This window comes from Cydia strobilella, chromosome Z (assembly GCF_947568885.1).
Source record: "Cydia strobilella chromosome Z, ilCydStro3.1, whole genome shotgun sequence".
NCBI lineage: Eukaryota > Metazoa > Arthropoda > Insecta > Lepidoptera > Tortricidae > Cydia > Cydia strobilella.
Window position 1 is genome coordinate 29,688,521 of NC_086068.1, and position 23,201 is coordinate 29,711,721.

The 23,201-nt window shown below is 38.4% G+C and overlaps 1 protein-coding gene across 1 annotated transcript in view; it reads left to right on the forward strand.

Annotated features, from left to right (window-relative positions):
• LOC134754223 (protocadherin-23) overlaps positions 1-22,679 on the forward strand; it is a 95,650-nt gene extending 72,971 nt beyond the window's left edge. Inside the window, exons 8-14 of the mRNA XM_063690394.1 lie at positions 186-332; positions 1,353-1,546; positions 4,186-4,306; positions 4,606-4,760; positions 14,694-14,893; positions 21,753-21,940; positions 22,206-22,679. Of these exons, the coding sequence (XP_063546464.1) occupies positions 186-332; positions 1,353-1,546; positions 4,186-4,306; positions 4,606-4,760; positions 14,694-14,893; positions 21,753-21,940; positions 22,206-22,283 (1,083 nt within the window). The 3' untranslated portion in view covers positions 22,284-22,679. The remainder of the gene's footprint in view (positions 1-185; positions 333-1,352; positions 1,547-4,185; positions 4,307-4,605; positions 4,761-14,693; positions 14,894-21,752; positions 21,941-22,205) is intronic.
• The last annotated feature ends 522 nt before the right edge of the window (positions 22,680-23,201 follow it).

Below are 23,201 nucleotides of genomic sequence, written 5' to 3' on the forward strand. Positions count from 1 at the left end.
TTCACCCCATTTGACGGTACATATTTATGACTTTGATCGTCACTATACGAATAAGCTTTTAGTGAGACCAAACTCGCTCGGTTCCAAATTGCATATTAATGATTAATTTGTGCACCGGTGAATCGTCACTTGAGTTTTGCACGCAAATGTGCTCAGTTTAGATAACAGTTATGTATGATCAACAGCCGCCTTTCCAGTTCTACGTGTCGGACCGGGGCTTCCTGGACAAGTTTGCTATAAACAGCGCGGGCGAGGTGCTCCTGCGGCGACCGTTGGACTATGAGACCACGCCCGACTATTATTACCAAGTCATGGTCACCGATGGTATATATGTAAGTATAACTTCAAGCTATGTCTTAAAGGAATGCAAATTGCAACTGGTTGTGGTTAGGCCATATTTATGCCTGAGCTCAGAGAATATGAGTGAGGAAGCAGGTGTACTATATGGCTAAATTAACATATTATCAGTAACTTCACGTTACTGCCTGCGACGTATACAGGTTGGAATTTCTAAATGGGTCAGTGAGGGCAGCTACCAGATCCCGTGCTGCTACGAGAAAACGGTCTTAGAAGACCTTCCCTCGATTTAAAATTGATGAAGATTGGCGTTTACAGATTTCGGAAAAAACATACAGGATGCGAGAAAAAGGTAATTTTTGACAAACTTTTTTTTTGGTGCCAATCGATCCCATTCCTATCCAGGATCAAAAGCTTGTATGGGACCAAAAAAAATAAACGGCTAGAAAAGCCACAAATCGAGGAAAACTTTTCCCATGCAATTTGTATGAAAATGAAAACTTTTATTTTTCACATGCTATTTTATGTGAGTTCCGATGATAATAGCGACGAAGATTACGAAGAAATTAATTGTACTCCGTCGCAATTGAGGGCGGAGGCAGAATTAGCAATTAATAACTTGTTGCCGCCAAAGTCGAGGGAGAAATTTGTTTTTTTTTTGCGTGGTGTATTTCTTTATTTCATTTCATATGTTTGAGAAAAGCACTATACATGCCTGGTCGTGAAAAGGGCTTGCCGGCTTCGTATCCGTCTATCAACCGGCAACTCAGGCGACAAGCCCTTCTTTCCCGGCGCCTGCAGTAATGTATTATTAAGTTTTTTGAATAGCGCTGTGCATCTGTTTGAATATATTTACTTAATCGGAAAAATTAAATTTCTCGCTCTCACTCGAAGAAAACTACAAAAATTCCAACTTTGGCTGTTTTAAGTACATATAAATATAATATGCCACTTACTCGATCAGTTCACGCCGACTTAGATAACTCTCCGCCGTCTTAGAAAACTGCCTGCGTATTAGATAAGTAGACGCGTAAACCGTAAAGGTATAATTCCAGAACGACACGGCATCGATAAACGTAACGGTGCTGAATGTGAACGAGTGGGAGCCGCGTTTCAAGTACCCGCAGTACGAGTTTCGCGTGGAGGCGGCGGAGGGGGCGGGCGGGCTGCTGGCGGTGGGCCGCCTCGACGTGTTCGACGGCGACGCGGGTGACAACGTCACACTCACGCTGCGCGGCTCCGACGCCAGGTCAGCACACATAACATAAGTACAGTGTGGAAACAATTGATGGGCCCTGGAGGGAAAGTGCCTTAAAACCTTAAGTTAGCTCATTTTACTCAAATGAAACATTATTTTATTTAAAAAAAAAACAAAACTGCATTCAAAGAATTGTATTATATAACTAGCCTTATGAACCGATTTTGCATGTACAACCAGCCTTAAAGTTTATAGTCTATGGTGGTTCATTATTTTTAGTATGTGGCTATTTTTGCACTTTGTAGTTTTTCCTCAGTCACCCGTTGACAACGAACGCTGTAAAGGGTTCGAAACGTCGGGATGTATTATAAATTCAATATACGCGATATAATCCGTTTTCATAGTTTAATTTCATGCTTTCAAATTTTTTTTATTTGCAAATGGAATCTAACCTGTCAGTGAAGCTGACACCAAGATCCTCAGGGAGACCATGGTGAAGCGATTGAGTCTGTCCTTGGATGCCGTGTCCGAATGGGGCGAGGCCAACTTGGTTGGATTCAACGCCACTAAAACACAGGCGTGTCTTTTCACCGCAAAACGGAGCCAGTTCACCTTGGCTCCCACTTTCCGAAATGTGTCCCTTTCCGTGACCAACACTTTAGAGCTTCTTGGTCTAAGTTTGTTGTACTGTTGAGTCTAGGGCTAAAACTGCTGCCAAAAAACTAGGTGTCCTATTTAAGGTGAAGCGGTATTTCACGCTGAATCAGCTTCTCTCCCTATATCAAGCACAGGTCCGCTTGTGCATGGAATACTGCTCCCACCTATGGGACGGTTCCGGCAAATATCAGCTGGCGGCCCTGGACTCAATAGAGCGCCGGGCTCATAGACTCTTTGGCGATGACCCATCTGTAAAATCAAGGATACAGAGCCTTGAGCATCGCCGTCGAGTCGCTTGCCTATCGGTGTTCTATCGGATACATTCCGGGGAGTGCGCACAGGAACTGCACGACCTGATCCTACCTTCCCCTTTCCATCATCGGACATCCAGGCGCGGGGAGCGAATGCACCCGTTCGTGGTCCACATTCCATTTGTTCGGACGAAACGTTTTGCCTCCTCCTTTTTGGTACGGACGGCTAAGGAATGGAATGCGCTCCCGCCATCTGTATTCCCTGATCAATATGACCTCGGTCTCTTTAAAACAAGAGTGAATAGGCTGTTACTGAACCGGTGAGCTCCATCTTAGGCCCTGTCTTCACTTTCCATCAGGTGTGACTAGGGCCAATCGCCGATCAGTTTATAATAATAATAAAAAACCGACTAAAAATTTTAACAATATAACAACAATAAATATCAGATTTTATGGATATTTTGTGCGACGTACGAGTGTAAGACCTTATGTTTCTTGGAGAAATATTAACATAAACTGTATCGACTACAATAAAATAGCAAGTTTTATTTTTAGTCGGTTCGATTCCCAGGCGGTACAAGCAAAAAAAAAACTGAATGCAATTTGTTTATTTTACAATGATCTAACTTAAGGTTTTAAGGCACTTTCCCTCCAGGGCCCATTAATTTTATCCACACTGTATAAGTCGGTCACCACACCACATTGAGGCTCACCTACTAATTTTAAATCTTCTCGAGGCAGAGGTGTAGGGTTAGAGCTGGCGTATAACATTTCAACCTTTCGCGTTTTGAACACATATTAAATCACATTTACAATCGGATATATGTAGAGTTGTGCCGTTCCCGGTAACATTACCCATTTTGTATGGAAAATGTTACCGAGCGAGAAATTTCCCCATACAAAATGGGGAATGTTACCGGGATTGGCACGACTCTAGATATATGACATATCCAACGATTTCTTTTGCGGGGGCTTAAATTGAATAATTTTTGTTTTCTTTAAATTCATTTCGAGATTGTGATCAATGAGCCATTTTTGGGTTGTTTGCGATACTTCTTGCAACCGCTCATTGCAATCTCCATTTTCCGAGCAACTAAATAACAAGGAGACATCATCCGCGAACATTATACAGGTTGTGTCCAGTATTTTAGGCAAGTCATTAACATAGGCTAAGAATAATAAACATCCGGCGACGCTTCCTTGGGGTATGGAACATGAAGTGCCTCGTACTTCAGACATGATGTTTTTAATTTCACCGGAATCTTTGCAAAAATAGTCTAGCTGTACATATTGACTACGATTTTCAAGGTATGATTTGAACCACATATAGGCGTTTCCGCGAATACCCATGCCGTTTAATTTTGCCAAAAGGATGTTATGTGAGACGCGATCGTATGCCTTGGTCATGTCAAGAAGTAATCCCACTGCGTATTGTTTGCTCTCTATACTGCTAAGGATATGCTGTGTGTAATTGTAGACCGCAAGCGTTGTAGAATGACGCTTACAAAAACCGAATTGGTGTTTATCTAGCAAGTTAAAATTTAAAAAAAAAATTGTATACTCTGATTACCATTGCTTTCTCAAAGATCTTAGAAATAGCAGGCAAGAGTGCAATAGGCCTATACTGACTCGGGTCTTTTTTGTCGCCTCCCGGTTCAGGTAACGGTTTAATTTTTGCAATTTTTAATTGATCCGGAAACACGCCCTCGCTAAAAGATTGATTATTAGTTGTTACTTGTAAGTATGTGTAAGTAAGTAGTGTTAACTGTTGGTCTGTCGCAGCATGTTCTACATAAACGACGCCGGCGAGATGTTCATGCGGCAGAACGCGCTGTCGATGCTCAACTCCAGCGTACTGCACGTGGTGGCCACCGCCATCGACTCGGGCTCCCCGCCAAGACAGGTAACGTTATAACACTAGGTACATTACTGCTGATTCGATTTTATGTTATCAACGGCCTCCTAGCCTAGTCGGTAGTGACTTTCCCTACGAAGCGGGGGGTCCTGGGTTCGAATCCTGGTACGGGCATTTATATGTGTCTTTATAACAGGTATAAGGTATGCATATGGGTATTCTATCTATTATATTAAGTACTTATATCGTCGTCTAGTACCCACAACACAAGCCTTATTGAGCTTAATGCGGGACCGATGATGTGTGTAATATTGTCCCATGATGATATCGATTGATGTATGTTTCAGACGTCAGTGCCTGTGATCGTGCACGTGGGCGCGCGGTTACTGGCGCGCGAGCGCGCGCGCGACGGCGGCGTGCTTATGTTCGCCGGCGCGCTCTCGCTCGGAGCGCTCGTGCTGCTGGCGCTGCTCGCGGTGGCGCTCGCATACATCTACCGCAAGTGAGTACTATCCTTTAATTTCTTCACTTCCATCTTTTTGTATCCGCTCTTATTTACTTAAATCCTAAGTTATTTTAACATAAATAGAGATGCAGTTTACTACAATAATTCTGTAATAAATTTGTTGAAATGAATTCATAACAGTAATGTCGTAGTATCACAAGTTGGCACAGCACAGCGTGATTTTATGCAATCAGCAACGTGAAGTAATGTTAGTCGTTTTTTTTTCAATAAAAATGGTCAAATAATGCACTATACTATTTATTTAAACTATATAGAACACTACACAGTACATATAAGGAATATTAGAGAAAAAGAAAAATAATTAGCAAATTAACGTCCGTTCGGTATGACTCGCAATCGGATCTCGTTGGTGGGATCATCCCCGCCCCGCGCGCCCTCACCCCGAGCGGCGCTCGGTACTCGTCGGCAACATATCTCATGTTCTGAAAGTGTGTCGTTGTTGTTCTAAAAAGTTGATACGTTTCTGCTCTAGTGCAGAAAAGTGGTGTACTCCTCTGCGTCCCCGTCCCACGAGCAACTGGGTAGAGTGGGTAGAAACAAAATGGAAAAATAGTATCTTTATTTCCCCGCCAGGAACAATTCGTAATTGTTTTTTTCCCTCACTAGCTCGGAAAGCCGTCTTTGATTCTTTAAAACAAGCGGGGAAAAACGCATTTTATCCACTAGTGGGGAAAGTAATTTGACCTTGGAGCGTGTTTAAGTAGCTTTTGACAGATAACAAAACGTAAAACGCTCATAATAATGGTTCGTTCGATATTAATTATCAATAAATAAATGGTTTGAGAATTTAATAAAAAACCGGCCAAGTGCGAGTCGGACTCACGCACGAAGGGTTCCGTACCATTACGGAAAAAAAACAGCTATAGCTTTATTTAATGATTTTAAGTCGTACCTGAACCTTAAAATTCCATAAGAAATATTTGTTTTTAGGGTTCCGTACCCAAAGGGGAAAAACGGGACCCTATTACTAAGACTCCGCTGTCCGTCTGTCCGTCTGTCTGTCACCAGGCTGTATCTCATGAACCGTGATAGCTAGACAGTTGAAATTTTCACAGATGATGTATTTCTGTTGCCGCTATAACAACAAATACTAAAAACAGAATAATATTTTTATTTAAATGGGGCTCCCATACAACAAACGTGATTTTTTTGCTGTTTTTTTTCGTAATGGTACGGAGGAACCCTTCGTGCGCGAGTCCGACTCGCACTTGGCCGGTTTTTTTATATAATGATGTTGCATATAACTGACCGCACAAGTTGAGTCGATGCAATTTCAAAACGCATCGTCAGAAATGTCAACATTGTCAAGTGTCAACATAAATTTTACTTTAACCTCGTAAGGCCCAATGCGCATTACAATGTACACTCTGTTTCAATCTAATTTGTACCTTACACTAACTGAATTAAGTAGCATTTCTTTTGTTTCATTGTTTTCTAAAACGAAGTCACCCTAATCTTCTATACAACAAGGTTCAAATTAAAAATAGGAAAACTGTATGGTGGGCCTTACGAGGTTAAAACCGTTCTCACTGACTAGCTCGCGACTCGCTTCGCTCGTGGTTCAACTATAGAATCCTTTCGCTTGCTCGTGTTTCAATTCCACACTCGCGGGTAAAATACAATTTTGCACCCTTGTCACAGAATAAGTAATAGTATTATCATACAGAACGGCCACGCACCGCCCCGCCCCGACTAGAGTTACCTCGCCCCGCGACACCCGATTGCTGGCTTTTCGCCGGCCGCTCAGTTCGGTTAGCGACGCGGTCACGCGATGAAGGAACGTTCAAAATGCCGATGTATTGTGCGATGTATGGGTGCCTATCAAATTGGAGAAAAAAAGAAGTTTTTTTAAAATATAAAATTAAAATTTTAAGTGTAAAAGGTCTGATAGGTACCTACCTACCGATTTCAACAACCTGTTCGTTGAACTTGTGAATGTTAGCTAACATTCAACTACTTATAGGTAAGTACATAGGTAGATATTATTCCTTCGTAAATATTTTGTTTTTTGTTACACTTTTATCATATCTAAAAATATAATATCTATATATAATTGTTTTAATTAATAAAAACAATAATGCAAATACCTGTTTATAATGTAAGATTATAAAGCGACCAAGGACCAATTGCTTAGTGAACGGTAGATTGCCCATATAATTTCGTTTGTTTACGTTTCGATCGGGTTATCTTGCGTGTGCACGGCGGCCGCGGCCCGTTCGTGTCACTTCGGCAGGCCTCGAGAATGTTCGGCTCCGCCTTCGCCGTATGTCAGTGCCGCACGAGGGCTGTGTGTGTTGTATTTGAAACTTTAATAGTGTTTGATGTTGTTACTTCTTGAAAAAGGTAAATTAATTAAATGTTAAACTTTTAGTTTTCAATTAAAAGCATTGTCCTGCAAATACAACATGTACTTTTCTTTCACATTTTGTGCAAATAATCCGAGGAACTCAAACCATGATTGGAAATATGAACGCTGCGCTGTATTCTCATAAATATGACGGGCATAAATAGGAAGAATAGAACCGCGTAATGTAAATTTTGCGAACTTAAAAATGGTTTCTTTAATTAAGGAAAAAAAATATTTCTATTCCTATTATATTTACATTACTAGTATTACGACAACGCTCCGACCGCTCCGTGAACTAAAAAACATCTAAGTGGCAGCCCTACGCAGCTTACGCACACAAAGACGCGTGTACAAACGTGCCGTTCACACATATAAACGCAAGCGAGTTTTGATGTATGGCGTGTACGCCCTGTGCCCTTGTATAACAACAAGAGAGGAAAGTTGGTTTTTCTTGCGAGTGTTTATTTTGAGTCCCGAGAAAGCGAAAGATTCTAAGGTAGAATCTTGAGCGTAGCGAGGGACTCAAAAACACGAGATGTAAAATAACTGCTCTTGTGTTGCACAAATACCGGTCCGGTCCGGTCCCGTCCCGTCCCGTATCGTATCGTATCGTACATATTATAATACTTTTATTTCTGTTTATTCTGTGTAATTCGAAATACATTTTTCCCCTCACTAGCTCGGAAAGCCATCTTTTATCCTTTAAAACAAGCGGGGAAAAACGCATTTTATCCACTAGTGGGGAAAGTAATTTGACCTTGGATGGAGCGTGTTTAAGTAGCTTGACAGATAACAAAACGTAAAACTCTCATAATAATGGTTCGTTATTAATTATCATTTAATAAATGGTTTGAGAATCTTATAAAAACTACCAGATTTAGCCTTATTTAATGATATTAAGTCATAAACCTTAAAATTCCATAATAAGCGTTTGTTTTTTAATAATTATGTTAAATATAATTCTGAACGCACAAGTTAAGTCGATGCAATTTCAAAACGCATCATTGACATTTCATACGTCAGAAATGTCAACATTGTCAACGAAAATTTTACTTAATAACTTCTCACGTAAAAGTACAGAATTTCCAGAGTTTTTTGTTATAATATCGTAAAAAAATGAGTGATTCCAGTTGATGAAGATGATCTAACGCCTGTGGATGTTGCACTTTCCTCGCTATAGTGAGGGGAAAAGTTTTGTGTTACACACGGGTGCAAATGTATTTTACTTCTCGTGTGTTAAAACACAACTTTGCACCCTTGTATAACAAATAACTATTAACCTTTAATATATACCGTACCGTACCATAAAAAACAATGTAATAAAAGTATGAAGTTCATGGCCTTCACTAAATTAAAAAGCTACATACGAAAGTAGGCTTGTTCGAGCTGCTGAGGTGAAAAAGTTTTACTCATCCCGCATTAAATCTTTTTTTATCAAAAATGATGTAAGTAAATTGTTTAAATATTATTCTTTTGTTGAATTGTATTTACTCGACTTCATAAGGCGGGAACCAAAAGGAATACACCAAATTTTTTTTTAAACCTTACACGCGTAAATGAGCAAAGGCAGAATGTTATACAGCCACAATTAAACGCTTGTACGATATTAAATGGCGTTTTAAAGTTATTTAGCAGTATCTCAGAATAATGACTAAAGCAAAGAAGCCGGGCAAAAATAAAAGCTTGGTAAAAGATATCGTATTCACAACACGTTATTACTTTTTGTCTATGAGTGAGTGAGACAACAATCCGCAAGTTCTTTCGTTTTTTTCAGTATTGTCATAAGATTAACTGAGGGAAATGTCAAATGGTCCTATGTGGTTCTATAATATAATCCAGCCAAATAAAATACATGTTCGTTATTTCACAGGTAGGTGTCAACTGTAACAACTTGACATAGTCGTATTATTTTAGTTGAAATATTTCGGGATGTTTCAGCGGTCATCTTGGTTTATTTTAATTATAATTCATAATTCATAATTCGTTTATTGTCTGTAGAACATGGGTATATACAATGATGGAACATAGATATGGAATCACCATGGTCTTGCTATTAGGCGTACAAACAGTTAAACTTATAACTACTTACTACTACTTAAAACATAATATAAATAAGTAACATAATAAGTCATGCAAATTACAATATATTTACATATAAGTTAACAAAAGCGGTCTCATATGTAATATTACGCTATAATGTTAAAATTTGTCACAGAGGTACTCTTGAATGGAGTAGTAGGCTTTTTTTGATAAAAAGTCATGCAAAATTTTCTTAAAATGTTGTGAATTATTACAGTCTAAGATGGATTTTGGGAGTTTATTATATAGTTTGGGTGCCATTCCATATACACTTTTGGAAAGTAAGGCCGTTTTATATGGTTTCGCGTATATTTCTCCTTGATGTCTAATGCTATTATGTTTTGTATATTGACCTATGTTAAGTTTTACGTGTATAGCTACTTCATATATGAAAAGGCAAGGCAAAGTTAATATTTGATGTTTTGTGTACAGGGGTTTACATGGCTCTAAAGGTTTTTTATAACATGCTGCTCTAAGACATTTCTTTTGTGCTCTAAAAGCTCTTTCTCTATCTGTGGAGTTTCCCCAGAATATAACTCCATACCGTAAAGTGGACGTTACATATGCGTGATACGCTGTAAGCACAGGAGCCTGATTAGCTACTTTCCTTAGGTTATATAAAGCGTAGGAATATTGGTCTAGTTTACTACATACTATATCGATTTGATTCTTCCATGTCAATTTATTGTCTAAATGTAATCCTAAAAAGCGCGTCATTTCAGTTTCGTCAATCTGTGTATTCTTATAATTAATATTTAAATCAATTGTGTTATTAACTCTTTGTCTAAAATGCATTATTTTTGTTTTAGATAGATTAATTTTTAAATTATTTTTGTCTATCCATTCAATTATTCGTTCAAGCGTTCTATTAATGTTCAATTGGTACGTCTCTAAATCTGAATCTTCTCCTGAGATAATTACTGTGCTGTCATCAGCAAAGAGTATCATAGGATAGTCAACGGCTAGTGGGAGGTCATTAATATATACGTTGAACAGTAAGGGACCTAAAACGCTACCCTGTGGTACCCCACGTATTATTTCTTGTGTATCTGATGACAACGTTAGTTCAGTTTTACTATCTAAGCATATTCTATTCACTTGAGTAATTTGTTTCCGATTACTTAAATAGGATTTGATCAAATCGTGGGCGTTACCTCGTATACCATATCTGTATAGCTTCTTTAACAATAATTCATGGTCGACGAAGTCAAAAGCCTTCGTCATATCCATGTATACTGCGCATACCGGTATTATTTTGTCTACCTTTGCCATAATTATCTGTAGTAATTCATATATAGCCATGTTTATTGATTTGTTTTTCCGAAACCCTTTCTGTTCTTTGGCAAATAAGTCATTCTTTTCAAAGTACGAACTAATATTATTATAAATAACTTTTTCAAAAACTTTTGAAAATATTGGTAATAACGCTATCGGTCGATAATTATTAATATCCAGTTTATCGCCTTTTTTATAGAGGGGTTTAATAATAGATGTTTTCAACCTGTCTGGAAATACTCCTTTTTCAATGCATAAGTTTATTATGAAAGTCAAAGGTTTCGAGATAATGTGCTTTACTCTTTTAATGACCTTGGTTGTTAGCCCATCGATTCCTGTACTATGTGTATTTTTTAATGAATCTATAATTATACGGATGTCATCGCAAGTTGTTGGTGCCATGAATATTGAATTAATTGAATTAAATGTCATTGTATTATTATTATTTCTATTGTTATTATATTGATTACTATTATTCTTTAAATTCGGCTTGTCGTTATTAGTATTCAAAGGTGTTTGGTTGATAAAATTACTATTAAACGCCTCAGCTAGATCTTTCGGATTTGTGATAACTTTGCCGTCAACTTTTATTTTTTCGATAGTCTCCTTTGGGCGTCTAGTTTTCGGGTTGTTGATAATTTGCCAGGTTGCTTTTGATTTATTTGCAGAATTCTTTATGTAATGGTCGTTTTGCGATTTTTGTGTTAACAATATGATGTTTTTCAATTGACGGGAGTAACGCTGAAAGTTATTTTTATTCTTTATGTCTGGCTGCAATCTATATTTCCAGAGGAGGTCTCGCTTTTTCTTACAACATTTTTTTATACCTTTACTTATCCATCTAGGGCGACTGTGCGAGGTTACTTTAATTTTTTTGAAAGGAAAACACATATTGTAAAATAGTGTGAATTCGTCCATGAAATAATTAAATGCTATATTGGGATCATCTGTCATATAAACGTCATTTCAACTGAGTTTTTCTACGCACTCTACAAACTTAGACACATTTTCTTCACTATAATCTCTCTTCACAACATACCAGTGAGAAAATCTACATGTTCTTTTGACCGGGCATCGCATTAACTGTGCTGTGTGATCAGAGATAGCCAATTCTAAAACCTCTGTTTTACTTCCGGGTACATTGTGTAGGATATTATCTATACAGGTGTTACTACCAAGCCGTGTCGGCTCTAGTACTCCTATTTTTAGATTGAAGCTCTCTAAGAGGCTTTTAAATAGAATAGATTGTTTCGTTCTTTGTAACAGGTCTATATTAAAATCACCGCAAACGATAACTTTTTTGTTTTTGTAACAGACTTTGGTTAGAATGTTATGTAATTTATTTAGAAATACGTCTAATCTTGATAAATTATTATTAGGTATTCTATATACACAAATTACTATTACCTTATGTTCTACTAGTTCTATACCCGAACATTCAATAATATTCGAGATGGAGGCTATATATTGTTGCTATTCCTGAAAGATTGTTGGAAAACGTGCTGAGTTTTTATTTGTAATGGTTTGAAGTTCCCTTTGTGATAATGTCTTGTGTGATCGAGGGCTGTAAATCGCATACAGGAAGAAAAGAAAATACACGAACCGATAACCTTTAATCGGTGAGTTTTGTTCAATTTTGAAGAAATTAATTTATAGGACCTGACCCTAAACATAGAAATCGATATGTTGTTTATGTAATTATTACTTGCATTCAAGCCTAAATAGATTTTTGCATATATTTTCCAACTTTTCTGCTAAGTATGAAAGGTTATATTTTTGGCATAGTGATGTATCGACCTCAGATCAATAACCTATCGTCATTTACAGCTTTCTTGTAGTTTGGCCCAGGACTGTCTCATTTCAATTGATGAGTACAGTCAAGGGCATAAATATATATACATTTTCAAAGTCTCAAAAATATGTGTACGCTCAGACAATAAAATCGTGTTCACATATTTTTAAGCCATTTGTCTGGATCGATATTTTTGCCTTCGACTGTACCTATAGTTTTCTTTGTTCTTACTTACTGACAGATTGTGTTTGCCAGACTATAGTTTAATACTAAAAACCGGTCAAGTGCGGGTCGGACGTGCGCACCAAGGGGACCGTACTTTTAAGTATTTGTTGTTATAGTGGCAACAGAAATACATCATCTGTGAAAATTTCAACTGTCTAGCTATCACGGTTCATGAGATACAGCCTGGTGACAGACAGACGGACAGCGAAGTATTAGTAATAGGGTCCCGTTTTTACCCTTTGGGTACGGAACCCTAATAAAAAAGACATTAATGATCATTGATGAATGTTCCTTTTATTAATATTGTTGGTCACAAAACTCAACTTTTTATTTCCGATTTCCAAAGGACGAGGAATAGGGGATATTACTGCAATGTTCTGCCACCAGAGTGCAGCACTAGCTTTTTTAGTGCACCGTAGAGTAACTTATTCATACTGTACCTTTAACAGGTTTTTGACAAGTTTTCAGGGGACCTACCGGAAAACTCGAATCCGAAATTTCGTTATCTAGCTGCCTCTTTATCGCTCGAATACGCAAGAGTGACAGAGATGTTAGATAACGAAAGTTCGATTTTCTTGTTTCGCGATAGACCCTCAGATTGTGATAGTGGCGCCACCTACGCCGAGTTTCGCGTAATATTCCCTATTATTAAATAAAAAAAATATAATGCAGGAACGTTTTTTTTTTTTTTCATTTCCTATTTGGTACAGTCAGCTGCAGAGAAAAGGTACCCCACGTCCATACTAATTTACAGAACTTTGTATGCAGGGGGGTGCCTTTTCTCTGCAGCTGACTGTACATGACTAGAAACTATACTTAGTCTTTTAGCATTAGAAAAAACGGTAAACCATTTCCACGTGTCTTTTTATTGACAAGTTTTTTTATAAATATAGCAATATTTTACTTATGAAAGCAAAAGTATGTAAATGATCGTATATTATATTTGTTGTGACTTATTATCAAAGTGCTTTTCGATAAAACGACTCGTTAAGATCGCTCGCCTTCTTTCTAATGATAAAAAAACGAGAGGTATAGTTAGACGGTTCTGAGTGGTAGACTGCAAATGAGATAAAAGCTATATTAGGCACATGCATTAATCCTCATATCAGGCGGCTCTTTGATTCCAAGGATTGCATAATTTTTATACTTTTTAATGATTTTTAGAATATGAAAATTATAAAAAGTATAAAAGTTATGCAATCCTTGTATTCCACGCATTTCCTTTCATTTCATTTCAACGAGCCGCCTGCTACAGATTTCTTGAAATTGCCGCGTTTTTTCAGGTTCAACTTTCATTAGCCAGACTATTATCAATTTGCCAATTCCGTGATTATTCTTTTACACGGCTCATAAACTTATGCATAATTTATCGATATAAAAAGTCGACACAGTTACATCCCTAGCAAATTATCAAACTTATGACACCGTACGTAAATGAGAAATAACAAGCATATATGCATCTCTTTTCGGCACATTATCTAATTCGTAAGGAAGTAAAGTACGGGTATACATATTTGCGAAGCATTTTTGCCCGACTTCTATGCTTTAGTCATTATTCTGAGAGCAGTATATTCATGAAAATAAAACAAAATATAAAATAAAAGTACCTTATTTTTTAAATTAAATTGTTATTTAATATTTATATTCTGTAAAATACTTTGATTATATTGGCTAAATGAGTAGGATGCCATTGACTATTGGGAGTTTAGGAACGAAAAAGTTAAAATTAAAAAGTAATAGGGAATCCCGCTAATTTTCATACTATAATGAACAAATCACTTTAAAATTACTGCAGTTTGTTAAAATATGTGGGTTTTCGTAAATATTGCAATCTAAATGTTTTTCGCTAGCGGTTATTTATCTTCACACATGTAAAGTCTCCGATTACAACTAAGTCCTTAGGAAAAAAATTATGGCTAGGTCTATTATGTACTTTAATTACTGATTTTGCAAAATTGCCTTGTCTTGTTTGGTTTCCTCGCATTCGATATGAAAAGTAGAGTGTTTCACTCGGGTGAAAGACACCATTTCGGTCTCGGACTATTGGCGCTCTCCCTGCGTTCGAGCGCCAAACTACCTGGTAAGACATGGGTGCCTTTCAACCCTTGGTTAACAATCTACTATTATATACAGCGAAAAGTATGTAAATGATTTTCACGATTTTAACATGAAGTGATTAAATCGTGTTTAGTCGGCGTTCGAAATCGTCCCCGAGTGCAGCCCCGAACAAGAGCAACTTCGTGGTGCCGGAGAAGCCGTTGCCGCCGGCGAGCGCGCTGGACGCCGCCAGCTCCGGCTCGCTGCTCAGCGTCAGCGCCGGCGCCAGCACCATCCTCGCCAACTCCACCTCCAGTCTCGACCTGCGCGACCCCGCCGCCACGCACTCCAGAAGTCAGTATTACGTTCCAACTATGTTACATTACATCCCCAGACTACTATACACAGACACTGCATTATGAAGCGTTTACAAAGGTCAAGAGGTCACCACACAATACGCATAGGTGCAATTTTACTAGGTACGACAGCACAACTGAGTTGTATTCTACAGCATTTTATATTATAATAACCCAGGCAAATCCCTAGACCTTTATTTTTGATCATATATTTAATTTACATGAGTACTGGTCTTAGAAATATGAATATAAGGAGAAGTGGTAAGACAGCCGGGCGCGTGTCTCTATTTTCTGATCAAAATGATCAGAAAGCACGGTCGCATTGTCATTTGATGACAGCCGTTGCCGTGTAAACACAAAAGCAAAATGCCGGTTTGCGCCGTAATTGCGTGCTATAATCGCAGTACCACTGCAAATTTAAATAATTATGGAGTTACTTATCACAGGTAAGACTAATAGCAATCTATTTGTGTAATAAAAACGGCAAAAAATTATAAAATACGTTGTCCATTGCCGGACATTCGAAAGTCATCCATTGCTTGTTGTATGTGCTTTCATTAACCGACTTCAATTTCATAGAAGGAGGAGGTTCTGTATTCGGTTGTGGCTATTTTTTTTTTATGTATGTTCACCGATTATTCTGAGACCCGTGGTCCGATTTGAGTAATTCTTTTTTTGTTCGAAAGGAGCTACTTCCAAGTTGGTCCCATATTAATCTGGTTCTGATCTGATGATGGGATCCCTGAGGAATTGAGGGAACTCCTCAATTTTTAAAGGCACATGTGGTGATTTGGTCGTTTTCTGAAGCAATTTAAGCATTCTTTCTCGAAACCACCAATTTGATGAAGTGGACCTGATGATGATGATTGTTTTGATGATAATGATTTCAGCTATTACTCCCAACCCATGATCCGATTTGAGTTATTCTTTTTCTGTTGGAAAGAAGTTCCCTCTCCAAGATGTTTTCGTAATATTTTTGGTTTTGATCTGATGATGGAATCCGTGAGGAATTGAGGGAACTCCATAATTTTTAAAGGCACGTGTATGGTAATTTCGGTGTTTTCTAAAGTAACTCAAGCATTTCCTCCCCAAAACCACCAATTTGATGTAGTGCAACTATAGCCTAACCATGAGTTTGACACTAAATATTCTTCGTAACTTACTTTGTACACTAATATGCCAGTACGAGCGAGATGCATAAACAGTAAGTTACGCACACGATAGCGAATATATCAATGTCAAACTCGTGGTAAGGCTACTGATAACTTCCCTCGTATGTGTATTATGATTTTTGATGTAGGTAGTGTTGGAAACAACCAAAGAGACTGAGAGGTGAAGGTAGAGGGTATTAGTGTTTGGGGGGTTTGAGGTTGGGGGTTGAGGGGAGGTGAGTTGATGGGTCGGGGACTGAGGGGTTGGGAGTTAAGGGATTGGGGGCTAGGGTTAGGAGTTAAGGGGTCTGGGGTTAGGGGTCGGGGAATGGCGGTTGAAGGGTTGGTGGTTTAGGGTCGAGGGGTTCAGTGATCAGGGGTTGATGTGCTGTGAGGTTGAGTGATCGGGGGGTGTGAGGGATTGGGTCAGTGGCGGGGCGGAGAATGGATTTAGTGACAGGAATGATTTCCCAGACGGACTCGAAGAAAATTCTGATTATTTAATAAAGTTTACGAATTTACAGTTAAACATGATTATGTTTTCATTCATGCGTCACGCTCTTAACAATTTCTTAAAACTAAAAATGGAAAAATAAAAACTTTTATAAAAAAAAGATAAACCGACTTCAAAAAGGATGAAATAAAATATTATCCTTTTTAGGGTTCCGTGTTTAAGTATATGCGTTACCAACTGATATGTTTGAAGTCGGTACCAACCCAAGTACTCCAAGTAGTAACAATACCAGTCAAAAATAATCAGCTTTATGTCTATAAATCCCATTACAACTGTACAAATATTATAAACGTGAAAGCAATTATGTCTGCCTCTTTGTTACCTTTTCATGGCTTAACAACTGAACCGCTTTAGCTGAAATTTTGCATGAAGGTTCCTTGAATTGTTTTATATTTTGAAATGTAGTCCTCTGGATAAGCGACAGAAAATAACTCAGTCCCAATCCCACACTTGCGTGCTATGACTGTTCAAGAATTATTAAGAAATGCTCTTTAAAAAAATACGACGACAAAACGTATTAGATTTACACTAACGTGCAAGCATGGTACGAACTGCGCCAAGAAGGTTCAACCGTGTGTTCTGTTCTGAGGTGTACAGAAAGTTCGTTTATTGTCGTCGTGTAACGCTGCGTCTTACATATAGGTATCATAGGATTAATTAAGGCGCCGAGCCGCGCCGCTTTGCATTCGCGTGTTGTTCGCCTACGTAGTACGCTGCGTTAGGTAATCCAACGTACATACTTATATAGCCGCATCTTTATCGAATTGCACCAAAATCACTATGAATATATGGTTTAAAATTTGGCTTGGCACCGACTTCAAACATATCAGTTGGTAACGCATATACTTAAACACGGAACCCTAAAAAGGATAATATTTTATTTCATCCTTTTTGAAGTCGGTTTATCTTTTTTTTATAAAAGTTTTTATCATTGATGTTTTCAAAGCTAACGCGCAATGGACAATGAACATGTGAAATATGACATATGACCCATTGAAGTAATATGTCAAAATATTAGCAACGAAGGAAGCGCTAGAGCTGCGACTCTGTCGTTGTTCGATCGTATCTATATTTCAATGTAGTTGTATATGTAGGTAATGAGTATTGAGTAGGTATACGAATAAAGCCGTATCAGTAATTGTTCTCAAATCCATTGACCTGTTATTTCTACATGTATATCTGTTGTATCTGTAAAAGCACGCATAATTTCATACTTTCTGTTGGACGTTGTTCTTAAAACGTTATACAATACAAATTCATCATGAGCCTGCCTGCCATAAATTACTAAAAAAACGGACTGGTTGGGAAACCTGAGGGCCTACCGCGAACACCGAAGCCCGCAAATTAGCCTCATGCATGAAGTTTATATTTAAACGAAATATTTTTATTTGGATATTTGTTACCGTTACATCATGTTACAAATGCATTTCCGTTATTAAATTATCATTTAATTGCTTAAAATAATAAATCAAAAGTTCAAAAATTTGCCCGCGAAAAGCTAGTGAGCGAAACGCAGCGCCATTGGTCGAAACGTCACGTGACGCGTTTCGGCAGATTAGTTGTTTTGTTCTGCGACGCACCGATTTTGAGAAATGTGGTATTATTAAAATGTATTTTAGTCGCGATTCAGCGATTGAAAATGGTTATATCTCAAACGTTTGTATCACGACTTACCTAAAAATAATATGAAATGAACAAACATAAACACAAAATAAGTATTTGAATGGGCGCCAAGAGTGTCAAACAGCGCTGCGCGCCTGCTTAGGTTATGACAATAATTATATTATTATAAAAGATACTTACACTGAGTGTAAAGTTCGGTGGAATTCTGGAATTTAACCCTTTTGAAGTGAAAGTCACGTGAAAGTACATATTATTCCCTTAACTTTCTTTCAAATATATCAACTCCTGACTATCCCCCTTTCTCTCTTGCTCAATTTACTGACAGTGACGTTAAGAAGAACGTAATAGCCATCTCGTCTAATGCCGTTGGAGTCGATAATCTGAGCCGAAACATGATCCTTCCCCTCATTGACCTCATAGCTCCTATTACACCTGTATCCTCAATAGTTCCATTTCTTCTAATGTTTTCCCGTCGCTTTGGAAAGATGCCGACGTCATTCCTTTGCCTAAAAAGTCTAGTCCTTCCTCCTTCTCAGACTACCGTCCTATTTCCATTCTTCCTTTCCTCTCTAAAGTTCTAGAGCGTCTAGTACATCAGCAAATTACTTCTTTTTTGAACAATTACTGACGATATCCGGGCTGGTATGGATAATCGTAAGATCACGGTGTTATCGCTTCTGGATTTCAGTAATGCTTTCAACACGGTTGACTTCGACATCTTGTTAGGCATATTGCGTTCACTTAATGTATCTCCTGCGGTAGTTGACTGGTTTCACAGTTACTTAGTGGGGCGTCGGCAGCGTATAAAGGCGGATTCCTATCGATCTTCGTGGTGCAACACGCTTGCTGGTGTCCCACAGGGCGGCGTGTTGTCTCCTCTTCTTTTTTCTATCTTCATAAACTCTATCACTTCCAATATTTTGTCCTCCTACCACCTTTACGCTAATGATTTTTGCATATATTGATCAGCTAAATGAATGATAGGAAATTTAGTACCCACTAAAAAAACGTGCTTTGTTTTTTACGGGAGCCCGCGGCCTTAGGGCGATGTGAAGAGCGACGTCACTGGGCGACATCATTAGAACCCGTCGACATTCCGACGTGGGTAAAGAAGGTAGAAAACTTTTAATTAAATTATGTCTAGTACACAATAACACCACAAAAAAAACTTCATTGGGGCGCCACTGAGGCACCCGAAACTGAAAGCCAGCGGCGGCCTGCGCCGCCCCCCGCAGCCTGCCGCCCCGGGCCATGGCCCCCTTAGCCCTAGCGTAAATACGCCCCTGGCCCGGAAGGTACAAGAGCTATTATAAAATTTAGAAGTAGATGAGCGCGCCAACAATTCTACCTTAATGCGCTCATATTATGCAAATAATAGTCCTAATTATCGGGTATTAAATGAAAGAACATTACACAAAATACATGAAAACGATATTTTGGAGTGGAATCATAATTTATAAATTGAATTTGCTTGATAAATAAGCAAAAGTACGGTCCCTGATTTCTGAGCTAGGTAAAAAACCTGTGTTACAGAAGTCAGTGTCCTCTTCCAGACAATAGAAATAAGCAGAATTTGCTGTCTACGTGTGATGTATTGTTTACATGGAACTACTGAACTGATTTTGATAAATGAGGCGTCAATTCATTCGCCTTTGTAGCCCAGGTGCACAAAACTTAAATTTTAACCGACTTTCAAAGGAGGAGATTAGGTACGAAAAGAAACCGTACTTTTGCTTATTTATCAAGCAAATTCAATTTATAAATTATGATCCACTCCAAACTATCGTTTTCATGTGTTTTTTGTAATGTTCTTTCATTTAATATCCCATAATTACGACTATTCTTTGCATAATATGAGCGCATTAAGGTAGAATTGTTGGCGCGCTTCAGTTTTTTTGTACAACTTTCACAGTTTTTGTTGGAAATTAAAAATTTAAGATGTGACGTATAATTGAATAACTGGTTACTTTTATATTAGTCGCAACATTGTTATAACGTTTTTAGTTGAGCTATAAAATATATATACGCGAACTTTTCTCATAAAAAGTGATTTTTCTTTGTTTGTAGCTCCTAAAATATACATTGTTTTTAACTCCTAAAATATACATTGTTTTTATAAATAATGTATTAAAGAATTATATTATATTTAATAATCTTTCGTTTGATATAGCACACGTGAATGTATGACTCATGGTATAGTAATAATTTTTGATTTTGCAAATTTCGGTAGTGGTCACATGTATGACGCCATTATTTGTCACTCAAGCACTATAGAGATTGTCTCCCAGCAGTTTTATGATCCTTTTCATATTGTTAATAACATACTAGAAGCTTATGCGGATTATCCTGAAAATGACCAATTTCGATTTTTTTAACTTTAATGCATTTGTTCTTGACAAAAGTGTTTCTTGAAAACCTAACTTGCTTAACAAACATAACGAAGAGGACAAATCGCCAAACGTGAACTATGCGTCATTGAAGAGTTCCGTTCTGATCATCATCAGCAGTTCCACTTCATCAAATGTCACTTTTTAAAATGGAAGTGCTGGATTTGTTTATAAAAATACAAAAATCACTATATGTATTCCTTTCACATTTGAGGAGTTCCCTCGATTCCTCATGGATCCCATCATCAGAACTCGAGCTTGACAAAGGTGATTCTTGAAAACCAAACTTGCTTAACAAACATAACGAGGAGGACAAATTGCCAAACGTGAACTATGCGTCATTGAAGAGTTCCGTTCTGATCATCATCAGCAGTTCCACTTCATCAAATGTCACTTTTTTAAATGTAAGCGCTTGATTTGTTGATGAAAATACTAAAATCACTATATGTATGCCTTTAACATTTGAGGAGTCCCCTCGTTTCCTCATGGATTCCATCATCTGAACTGCGTTTTGACAAAAACGGGACCAATCTGTATATATATACTTACAATCAAAAAAATAATTTTCAAAATCGGTCCAGAAATGACGGAGTTATGGAGTAACAAACATAAAAAAAAAACAACCGAATTGATAACCTCCTCCTTTTGAAATCTTGAAGTCGGTTAAAAATTGGCAGGCTGTTACTAACAACCCTGTATTGCCCACGGAATTCAGCTATTACGCCTTATTATCATTCCTTTGTTTGGTTTTTTTTTCATTATAATAAATAAAAACCTGTAGTATTGCACCATGTTTTTTTTTTCTTGCAAAATCGGTATACTGCTGGATCCGCGCTGGATCCAGCTGGATTGATGCCGATCCAGCAAAAATCCAGCTGGATTGAAAACGCTGCTGGATTGCAATCCCTAGTTTGGCGTTATTCATAAACGCGCTACTGGCCTAAATTAGCTATGAATCATTTGTCTTCATCTTTATTCTGTCATTTTGATTTATGTATTTGAAAGAAAGTGATAAAACATAATTTAACTAAATCAGCCCCGTAATGTTTTATGAATAATGGGGTTAACACATTCACTGCCCCCAACGCACATGTGCGTTCACCGTCATACAAGTTTGTTCCTAGGCCACGCCCTCTGGCAGTGAATGCGTTAATCTATATGGTGCTCCCTTGTTGATACCAGATGCGACGGTGTCGCGGCACTCGGCCCGGGTCCCGAAGGCCAAGGTGGCCCCGGCGCCGCCGGAGGCGCCGAGCGTGGCGCTCATGTCGGACCACCTGCAGCGCGCCGCCGGCCGCTCCGGCGTGGCCTGGCCCAGCGCCACCATACCAGCGCGCGTCAAGAAACTCAGCTGGGACGACGGCGACCAGGTAGGCTAACGATACGGCACCGACATATCTGTCCTAATTATATTGACATATTAACAAAACGAATCATGCTCTCTGGCTCGTAGCTTCCATGCTACACCAGAATTTTCTGAATGAAAACGTACTGAGAGTGTACGTGACTCTGTTGCGTCGTCTGCTCCAGCGTAGGATTGGATATTTGCTGACTCGCTGGTATTACATCGAGCCATATTAGCTTCGCGAATTAAGAGTATATAATGATTTTGTCAATTTGTTATCTTGTTGACAGGCAAGCGGTGAAGCAGAGGTCAACGAAGCAACCAACCCGGCCGTAGCTGAGCACATGAACCTTACCGTCTACTTTTAAGTCTTTTGACCCAGTTAAGTTCGGTTATCAGTCTGTCCTTCGAAATATCCATCTCATTGTTTAGTATCAAATAAATAGTTAATCTTATTAGCTTCAAACGTGGTTCAAACTGGCAGAATGCAATCAAACTTGTTTAACAGCATTTACGAAATACTGGGTAACATTTTTTAAGTGATACAAGAAATATAAATGCATATGTCTCGCGCGCTCTTAGATACAGGGCGCCGCATTCACTCTTATTAAAAGGTCGGGCCGCGCGCTCTTCGATATAGGGCGCCTGCGGCGCCCTTCACACTAAAAGGTCGAATGTACTCATTTCAATAATCAAATTTTACTATGGCAGCAACTCTGAAATCACAAAAAAATCCTGGTTTCCATACATCGTGTCATTAACATCATCTTCCTCGCGTTGTCCCGGTATTTTTGCCACGGCTCATGGGAGCCTGGGGCCGCTTGGCTTGGCTTTTTTGAGATTTCACGTTTGATCACATAACAAATATTGCTCATAGGAATGGGTACAGTCGCGTATATAACTTGTATCACGTAAAATAATTTAACATGTATTGTGGATAAATCTGTAATACAAATACAACGTTTAAAGTCTGTATGCTGTTGGTCATAGATTTTCAATAACAATATGAAAATGTAGATTTTTTCACATTGGTGCGATCACAGATATAAATATACCATAGATGACGCTAATGCATCGTCTTCGCGTGTCCGAACCCCGACCAAGCGTTGAGGTTGGCCGTCGCTACGCTACTGACAGTCCACGCGCCTCATTTGTTGCAGCCGGACGTCCGCGAAAACTTGAAAAATGCCTCGTTCCGTGATAATTAACTGCAACAGTCCAAAAATTGCGATCACCCAAAGGCAAATGACATATTTCCTATCACAACTAAGTAATTTTTAAATTAT